The 10,118-nt window shown below is 55.0% G+C and overlaps 1 protein-coding gene across 1 annotated transcript; it reads right to left on the bottom strand.

Annotated features, from left to right (window-relative positions):
- Nucleotides 1-4,298: 4,298 nt before the first annotated feature.
- On the bottom strand, nt 4,299-8,325 carry Gdf7 (growth differentiation factor 7). Its single transcript, XM_027937744.2, has 2 exons — nt 7,950-8,325; nt 4,299-5,260 (listed from the first exon to the last, which is right to left on the bottom strand). Exons 1-2 carry the CDS (start codon nt 8,323-8,325, stop codon nt 4,299-4,301), a joined length of 1,338 nt encoding a protein of 445 aa, XP_027793545.2.
- Between the last annotated feature and the right edge of the window lie 1,793 nt (nt 8,326-10,118).

Below are 10,118 nucleotides of genomic sequence, written 5' to 3'. Positions count from 1 at the left end.
ACTCACAGGCACAAGGAAGAGCTGTGAAACTTGTGAGATGTGGCTCTATGATTGGGGTCAGGAGGAAACCTTTTCCAGGAGTATTAGCATTTGCTATACCTTGGAATCATCTGAATAGGATTTTGGGACAGTACAATCTAGGCTCTCTGGGCTGGAGAGGTCCTTCCTCCACCCTCCCAGGTTCTGACACGTGCTAAGCAAGCACTCTACCACTGGGCCACATCTCCAGCCCAGAGGTCCTCATTTTAAGGGGCAGAAGTTGAAGCTCAAGCAGAAGGTGACTGCCCATGACTTGCCTCAGGCCTCTCAGGAGATACCCTATAGATCCCTAGTGTTGGAGTGTCTTCCTATCAGGCAGACACAGGCCACACTGGGGAGATAGTTGAGTTCTGGGGTGCAGAAGCCCACAGTGGGCCCTGACTCTAGCACCACTTGGACATGCCGGCCCCCACAGGGGTCTGGTGACTTCCTACTCACTCCCAAAGTTCTATAACTGCTGGATTCACTGCTCCACGTCCTCTCTTCCCTTCCCAATCCAGACACTTCCTGAGGGGCAAAAGCAGGTCCACCACTCCCTGGACAGACTGCTGCTTTCAAAGCCTGGTTCCCTCAGTCCACCTGCCTAGGCCATCTGGCCCTAAGCCATTGGGGGAGGTCTGTATCCTGAGGGGGTGGGTTCTCAGGAGAACCAGCAAAGCCCTGGGACAGCTGCAAAGCTTTTTCTTTCTCACACTCAGGTTTTCAGGAGACCAGACTCAAGCAAGGGGAGAGCTCTGTGCACAAGCTGCTCTTGGAAAGAGTTCAGTTTTGCTCCAAGTTTTGCTCTGCTTTAAGAAGAAAATTGGTCCCAGTTATTTTCTGCTATGAGTAGAGTGAGACCGCTGACAGGATAAGAACTTGTAGGACTTGGATTGCTCCCTGCTCCTTTCACAGGGTTACAGAACCCTCCTCAGGACACAAGGCCAAGCTTCTGCCCTTGTGTACACCATGTGCTCTGTCAGGGGAGAATCTCCTCACAAGCCTTCCAGGGGTTTTTACCCTCATGCAATCTATACCTCTTCTCTTTCTCTTCCTCTGAAGCACTCAAATGCCAGGAAATTATCCTGTGTAACAAATGAGCACAGCTCTATCCTGGCTTCCCCAGGCTAAGACCACAAAGCCCGCCACCTCCACAAGACCCAGTCCAGCTCCCTTGGAAAGCCTGAATTCCATAAAACCAGAGGTGGAAGTGTTCACCTGCCAGTATAGGGGTCTCCCTTAATACAAAAATTCTGGTTTTAAAAACCAGGCTTGTCTTGGTGTTTGGCAGACCCAGCAGCAGCACCCCTGGCTCCCTGAGCAAGGATGTCAGACCCTGTTCATCCACAAGAAATAGTTGCGCAAATGATCTCAACTAGCAGTGCACAATTTTCCCCAACAAAGTGGAAAATTCTGTTTACTTTAGTAAGGACACTTTGGTGACTTCAGATGGAGGGGAGCACTTTCATTCATGGTTCTGACACACTTGATCCCAGTTCCCCACAGTGGTGTCTGGAGATTCCAGCTGGGGACTCAAGCAGAGCAACTGGGTTTTATGCTGGTCACCCAGCCTATTCCCCACCACCTACAGGACAGATGGCACAAGGTGTTCCCAAATGCACTAACAGAATGCTTTTCTCCACATCTTGGCAAAGCTAATTTAACCACATCTTTGCAGCAGAAAACTGGCCACCCCACATATGGTGGCCCTTGTACTGTCATTTGTACACAGGGAAACACAACCTCTAGAGAATGGACTCTGAGGAGACAGAAGGCTGGGCAGAGCTGAAGACTGGTGGGCACCCTGAACCATGGTAGTTCCACAGAGGAAGGGGAGACCCAGCAGACATTCCCTCTATTCAGTAAACCAAGGAGCACCCTGGGGCCTCAGAGGCCATGGAAAGAACTGTGCTGTCTAAGGACAACACCTCTCCCTATGGTGCAATCTGGAAAGACCCAAGGAGACGCTGACTTCCTACATCACCCCAGACACATGCTGTTAGAAGGAGATCAGGAGCAAGAAAACAGGGGAGATGGACACCTTTTTCCCTACCATAAAAAGCACAGGTTACATTAAGACATTTCTTACCCCAAAGATTTTTTTTCCTAGTCACTAAAAAAAGTATCAAAATGTTTTCTTTTGTCCAAAGATATTAAACACCCTAAAATTTCCTCAAAATAATATTGAAATGTGATTTTTTATTACCTTCCTTTCTAAATCTTCTAATACTATAACCTGTAAAACTTTTGTGCAATTTTTTAATCTTCATAATGAAAGGTATCAGAGCAATCACTATTAAAATTATCATTTAAAACAAAAGAAGAAAGTTTCCCTGGAAAAAATCCATAAATCTGGGCACCATATTTGCTAGTCAAAAAGATAAAATGCAATTGTACCACAGTGGCTACTTCTGACGTGTTTCTTTTTTTTTAATCTGAAGAAACTTTGTATTTTCTGGTTATTTATGGCTATGCACACTGTTGCAGCATGTAAATTCACATTGCAAGAGGGGAACAATCTTAATTTTAAGAATAAGTTATATGTGGGTTTTCCCCCTTTGGGGGAATTTTACAGAATAAAAAGGATGCAGGTGGGACCTTTAACTAAATCAGTGATATCTCATTTGTTAGTCTTTCCTCTTCATCAAGAGTGTAAAGTAGAACCACTAAGAATTAAAATGTATATAAACTTTCCTGGACAAAAGCATCCAAGACAAGAGCAGAATTAACGCCTAACCAAGGCCCCTAAAAAGGAAAGCCAGCACAACCTTAAACAACAGTACCAGGAGGGCTCCAGGGTGTTCCAAAGCAGCCCTGGGAGCCCCTGGCAAGTGGAAGCCAGCTTCTTTCTCTCCTGACCATTGACAAAAAGGCACAAAGAACTTCTGGGCATGAACAAATTACAGACACAATGAAGGCTGGCATGTTGGAACTCACTTTTACATAACAAACATCCTACCATCAATAACTCTTCTAGGCAAAATTCGGGAACCAGGAGACAATCTCCTGCCTCTGCTCCGCCCACACCAAGGCCCTGCCTTCCAGAAGGAACCACAGGGGAACCAAGCAAGGAGCAGAGGAGGCGACCTTCCTCCTGCTCTGAAGGTCTGGGCTGTGAGTTTAAATATGACAAAAGCACTTTTGTGTGGCTTCACTTCCCGTTACTATCACCCTGCCAAAAACTTCAGCAACACCGGGAAAGCATGTGTAAGTCCACACAGGCTGGATCATTAAGCGCCAGGACACCCTGGCCCACTCTGGTTATGCTATTTGAAGGGAGCTGCGCCTACTTGGCAGACAAACCATCGTCCTCCGCTGGAGCAGGCCCCAGGAAACTCAAGCCCTGACAACATCTTCCCCAACTTCTTAGGAAACCCTCCTGGAACGTCTCTTGGAAGAGCAGCAGCTGTCCCCCCTTTCTCAATGGCCCTAAGACACTGCTACTGCCTCCTTCTGAGTAGGTGCAGAGTCTCCAAACCTGACACATCCCACCTCACCCCTCCCAATGTCACATGGGCTTCGACTTCGCAGTTTAGAACCTCTCCCCTGTTTCATTTTCCCCCAAAGAGAAAAAGTCTTTCCACTTTCTAAATCACTCTCAATTGGAATTGATAAAAAAGGGCGGTGCTGACCTTTGCAGGGATCTGGGCCGCTCCCACCACACATTCTTTCAGACAAAACTGCCCTTTCAAAACTGAGGCACCGCCACATTAAGTTTTAAAAGTTAAAGGGAGAGGATACCTTTTGCAGCGGTTCTTTCTGAGAGTAAATGGCCTCAAGCAACACAAACCTCTAGAAAGGGCATCGCAACCCTTCAGGGGGCCCCAGGGTGCAACACCAGGTACACAGCCACCCAGCGGGCCAGAAACAAAAAGAAGACAAATACACTCGAGTGCCCCTTCAGGCCGTCCATTCTGGAACCCCCAGTCTTAACCCGTTTCTACCCGGGTTTTAGTGGGGATTACCGAAACAAACACAAACTCCCTCCTCTCCCAAAAGGGGACAACGGGCGCTACAGCGATCTGCTTACAAACTACACATGGCTGTGACATTCAGTAGCGGCAGTCTCCCTCTCCCCAAGGCTTTCGGATGCTGCTGTGCACTGCAGATGTGTTCGTGAGTGAAGGAGTGTGTGGGTGTGAGTGTGAACTTGTGCGCTCCTTCAGGTAGACGCGGCGCCACAGTCCGGCGCGCACCCAGGCTCGGTGACAGACCCGGCCCGAAGCTGCCCTTCAGCAGAAGTCCTTGGCGGCGCGGCTGCCCCTTCCCCGGGCCGCATGCTACCTGCAGCCGCAGGCCTCCACCACCATGTCCTCGTACTGCTTGTAGACCACGTTGTTGGCGGCGTCGATGTAAAGGATGCTGATGGGGCTGAGGCGTGCGGGCACGCAGCAGGAAGCCGGCGCCGCGTCTGGCGCCATGGAGTTGAGCAGCGTCTGAATGATGGCGTGGTTGGTGGGCTCGAGGTGCGAGCGCAGCGGGAAGTCGCAAACGCCCTCGCAATGGTAAGCCTCGTAGTCCAGCGGCGCGATGATCCAGTCATCCCAGCCTAGCTCCTTGAAATCCACGTGGAGCGGTTTGCGGCTACAACGGCTCCGGCCCCTTCGCCCGTGGCCCCGGCCCAGGCCCCCGCCGCTGCCCTGTGCGGCCCGCGCCCCAGCCAGCGCTGTCCGCCGCCGCCTGCGGCCGCCCATGACTATCCTCGATGGCCCATTGCCGGGTCCCGGGTCGGGCGGCGACTCTGCGACCAGAGCGGCCCCGAGTGCGCGGGCCTGGGCGCGTATCTCTCGGAACAGGCTCTCCTTCCTGTGCGTGCGGGAGGAGACGACTAGCAGCGCGCGCTCCTCAGCCGCAGCGCCGCCTCCGCCCCGCCAGCCGAAGCCCAGCAGCCGCAGTGCCATTGGACTCCGGGCGGGACCGACCACTGCGTGGAGCAAGAGGCAGAGCGCGCGGGTGGCTCGGGGCTCCTGGCGGTGGTGCCGCACGGCGTCAGCCACGTCGAACACCTCCCACCGCCGGCCGTCCAGGGGCTCAGCTGCACGGGAGTGCAGCTGGCGTGGTGAGCGGGATGCTCCCGGACACGTGGATAAAAGCAGCAGCGGCGGCAAAGTCCCGCTGCCAAGGCCTGGCTCTGAAGATTCCCGGCGCAGCACGCGGAGCTCGGCTCGCACCACCTCGTCGGCATCTGGAAGGCTGGACACATCGAACAGGAAGCTCTGACCAGTCTCGGCTGCCGAATCGTCTGCAGGGGTACCGACAGAAACAGAGCGGAATTGAGAAGGAAGCCTACTCCCCGCCCCAGGGGCTCCAAACTGCACCTGGCGCCGCCGCCCTTGAAGCAGGATTAAGGCCCTTTGGAGTCGGAGCCCGCCCCCGCACTGGGGCCCCAGCGGGAATGCGGCCAGCCTGGCCCAGAGCTTCGAGCCTTGGTCCTGAGGCTTTGGTTCATAGGGCCGCTGGGACAACCACGGACACCCTTATAATCACTGAGCCTTGTGGGCAGAAGCGTGCCACCGCACCCGGAACCAAGATTTAAGGCCACAGCAGCTACGCGGCATGCCTTGAAGTCATAGATTTGCAGTAATAGGGTTGGAGGCCAGACTTCTGGGCAGTAGGGAACGGGAGGCAAGGTGGGCTCCTTAGAAGTCATGCTTTCCTTACTGAGGTCCTGCGCTGTGTGGTAATTGCTCCTTACAGCCCTGCTGAGCTCGCAGGACAGCCGCAAATCCCGGCTCTGCGAAAACAGAAAGTTCCATGTCCCCTGAAAACACTTTCCTCTTCTGCTACTTCCCTCCCCTAACCCTGCCTGGACACCTCGGCCGACCACGGTCTCCCACGCAGGCTAGGCTCTGCGAGTGGTCCAACAGGGGAACACGCAGCTCCGCGGTAGAGACCCTCTAATCCAAATTCCTCACTGGGTCGAAGGGGAACTAACCGAAGCCCAGAGAAAGGCTCTCCCAGGGTCTCGCACGGCTGATCACCATCTGGACCCTAGGCTTGGTTCCTCCTAGTGCTCCTGCAGCTTCTGAAGGAGGGCAAAAGGCAGCAAAGGAATAAGCAGAGGGAACTTCTCCAAAATTTGGGGGGCAGCTGAACAGCCTTGCTTAGTTAGGGCAGTGGCCCCCGTGAGTTCCATCTTCACAAAGAGCACCCTTGGTAGGTTTAATCTGTGTTGTGACTTAGGCTTGGTATTTTATTTCTGGTCATGGGCACTTTTTTTCTTTTTGGGTTCGGGTGGGGGTTAAATTCCACCAAGCAGTGGATAAGGAGCTCTCTTTGAAGGGGATCATATGGTTTCATTTTGCCCCAAACTAGGAGAGACTGCAGACTCCCTCCACTATTGGGGATTTGCCCATCAACATGGGCACCACCAGGCTCTGATGCCTTAAATCCAAACTCTGGTGTGTTGTCCCTGGCCTCTGGGGACCTCAAGCAGTTTGCTCCAAGTTAAGGTTCAGGAGACAAAAAGAGGGGCAGAAAAGGCACTGGCAGGAGCTCCAGCCCCTGCTTCCTCCCTAGGGCTTTCGGAATAATTGATCTGAGTTTCCTCTGCAGCCCTTGGCCTCACCCTACTTTTCCAGCCCTGCCACTGCATTTCCCCCTGAAGCAGAGAAGAGGTGGTCTCAGGTCTTGCTAGCCAAGCAGAGCTCCCCAGGAAAGGATTTGTCTCCCTCTACTTCAGAGTAGACCTAGCCTGACTTCAGAAAGTCTGGTGCTTCTGCTCATTCAGGGCCTAAAAATGCCTCCTCTTCAGCAGCCTGGGCACTCCCTCAGGAGGGAGTGATTGCCTTCTTCGCCTGGTACCCCAGGACTGGGGTTTTCTATCCTACAATCCTAGTACCCAGTGCAGAGGCTATGTCAGGCTCTCAGCCAATGCTTTTCAGTTCAAATGGTCCTATAGGGTCATTCTGTCCCAGGATTTCCAGGTACCCAAAATAAAGCAATCTGTACCTAATGTGTGCAGACTGTCAGTGGCTCCCAAGTCTCAGAACAGCAGCCCTTATCCAGTCCTATTTGCCTGCCTTTCCCTCCTGCCTTCCTTGCTAAGTCTCTGACTGGACAGAATTAAAGCCAAAATTACTTGCATTTCCGCCTGAAATTAGTTAAATTTTCCCTATCTGTCTACTTTAATGACTTCAATGGAGATTAATAAAATCCAGATGACAAACAGCAACCACCACACGATCTCACCCACTTACCTTTGGAGGGCCCAGCAGAGGGTAAGGTGGGGCACTTGGACAGGGAGGCCTGCATTCCTGCACGACTTCCCTCCCAACACAACCAGAGTCCTGGACCTCTGGCTCTCACAAGGACCCAGCACAGAACACAGGCACCTATAGATACTCACTTCCCACACTGGAACCACTACCACCAGATGCAGCCTGCTGAAAGGCCCTCCTCATACCTGGATATGCCACCAGTCTCTCCAGTTTGATACCTGCCTCTGCCCATGGAACCCTCGAATTTGTGCACCCCCAATGATATTGGGAGCTGCAGATTGCTCCAGGGAAGCAGCCACCCCTGTCATCGCTGCACAGTCCCTCTTGGCAGTAGCCTCAAAGTCCCAATCCTTCCCTTTCTTCTCCGAAGTGTCCTGGCCAAGGCCACTCTAGACCCTTCCCCAAGAAGCAGATCTTGGACTCTGCCTGCTTTCTTCGAGGGGACCTACCAGCCGGCAAGGCCAGAGCAGCTCAGTAGAAGGACCCGCTCAGCCCTCTGGGGCCGGCCTGACCAGCTGCAGCGACTCGCGCCACAGTCCAGACGCAGCGGGTTTGGGTGCGTTGACCACAGCAGCGAAGTTTTTCTCTAACACCTGAAGCTGGGACTTGCGGGACCTCAGCCCCAAATGGAATGGAGCAGGAGTATGGCTCCGGGGTTGATCTCAGCCCAGGATCGCACGGGATGGGCTGACGCAGAAGAGGCGTAAGTACCTTGGGTCGCCTGGTCTACGAAGCCGGTGATTGTGTCCGCATGGTCGTGGCCCCAGGTGGAGGCTGCCCCAGCGGGAGCCCTCCCGGCCAGACTCCTGTAAAGCGACATCATGAAGTGGTGCGGCACCACTGAGCCGTTCCTGAAGCTGGAGCCCGCGCCGCGCCGCGCCGCTCGGGTCCCCGGAACCACCGCGGCCTGGACAGCCGAGGCGCCCGTGGCCGGAGCGAGGGTCCGTCCGTCCGCCCCGCCGCCCCCCGGGCTCCAGGTCTGCCCTGCCCCCGCCACTCGCTGCACAGCCGCCGCTTCCAGCCCTTCGCGGGGGCGGCAGGCACTCAGCAGCCAGAGGCACAGTGCGGCGGCGGCGCTCAGGTCCATGGACTCCGTGGGCCGGTCGGGAGGGCGGCGCGGGTTCCGTGGCTCCGGGAAGTCCCCCGGCGCCTTTTGAACATAGTGTTTAATAATGGGGGAAGTGTGCGCGGCGAGCCGCGGCCCCCCTCCTCTCCCACCCCACCCCCGCCCAAAGCCCGGAGCAGCGCCCCCTGCTGAACACTCTACTGGCAGCGCTGCGCCCCCAACTCGGGCCTATTGTGGATCCAGGGCAGGAGCCTCCTCCCGCAACCGCAGCGCTTCTCTACCACCCTCGCCAAATGAGTGTTACCGGCCCGAGGCTCCCGCCACTACCCAGGGCCCCGCCTCTCCTCCCCACTGCAAGACGACCCCACTCTGCCCGGCGGGTGCTGCGCCCGGGACAAACGCGCGCTCCTAGGTTCCAGGCTACCGACGTGGTGCGAACTGTCCTAGATTCTTCCCCACTTCTCTGCGGAGAAACACCCGCCCCCTCCCCACTCCTATTCCGTGAGCCGAGAGTGCCCGGGACGCCAGAGGTGGGGCCGCGGAAGGGTTCGGCCCCTCCGGTCCAGTTTGCGCCGAACCCTGTGGCCAAGGCTCACAAAAAGGCCACAAGGGCGCCCAGGGCAGCCGCAAAGACTCCTTTTGGATCCCCGGTTCAGCTCCCCCTATCCTGCCATAGCCCCAACAATCGGAGCCGGAGGCCAGGGCAAGGGAAGGGACCTATAGGAGAGGAAGAGAAGGCGAGTGACTAGGACAGTCCAGAAAGACAGATGAGATGGGCATGCACCGTCGGAAAGGAAAATCTTGGGAACTGAATTTGCGATAACGCAGGAGCCAAGCTCTTACAGGATTTCGGGAATTACGGGGGCATCGGGGCGGGGGGCGGTGATGCGGGGACTTATGCAAGGAGTCTTGCAAGTGGCAACCTTCCTCCCGCCTTCTGGGGAGCCGGCGGCCACATTTCTTCAGGGTCTGACCGGAATGGAGACTCTATAAGGGTATGTTCTCTCGCGGCCAGAAGCCGGGAGGGCAGGCAGTGCAGAGGACTGGGGTGGTGCTCCGAACCTTCATTTCCCTGCTGCTGCTGCTATGGCATGCAGCCGGGGTGGGTGGAGAGGGTGCCTAGTGTCGGCCAAACCCAGTGCTCACTCGTGTGAGTGGCAGGACACTTGGATCCTGAAGAGGGGAGGCGCAGAGAAGGGAGATCACCGGCGGTGTATACTCAGTTCAGGGATGTCCAGCTGGATGAATTGTGGACTAGAGGGCCTGGGCGGAACAGATCCCCCCAAAAAAGGTCCTTTTCCTTTAAAATTACTATTGCTACAGTGGTAGAGCGCTGGCCTAGCACGTGCAAGGCACTGGGTTCGATCCTCAGCACCACATAAAAATAAATAAATAAAATAAAAAATTGTTATTGCTACTGAACTTGAAATTAGATCAGGGTGGTGCGTCATAATCACTCTGGGTAATCAAGACTCTTTCTCAGCAAAAGCAGCGTGGATCCCACGCTTGCCTGGCTGCTACCCACTCTGCCCCATGGAAGAGGCCCAGCCAGGGGATCTCCTGGGCCAACTGCTGTCCAGACTCCAGAGTTCCTTTGCATCTATAGGGAATTCTTCAGGCACTGCCATTCAGACCATGCCAGAGACGCAGTACCACCCGCTCAACCTGGGCCTCTGAACTACTCAGCACTCAGTGACGTTTGGGGACTTGGAGAGTCAATAGTTGCAGACCCCAAGGCTGATCTGATGGGAGGAAGAGAAATGCCTGATATTAGCGTGAAAGGGTCCCAGGGAAGGGAGGACCTCCGGCCAAGA

This window comes from Marmota flaviventris, chromosome 14 (genome assembly GCF_047511675.1).
Source record: "Marmota flaviventris isolate mMarFla1 chromosome 14, mMarFla1.hap1, whole genome shotgun sequence".
NCBI classification, from domain to species: Eukaryota; Metazoa; Chordata; class Mammalia; order Rodentia; family Sciuridae; genus Marmota; species Marmota flaviventris.
Note: the sequence above shows the minus strand (reverse complement) of the source record. Positions and strands in the feature narration are given on the sequence as shown.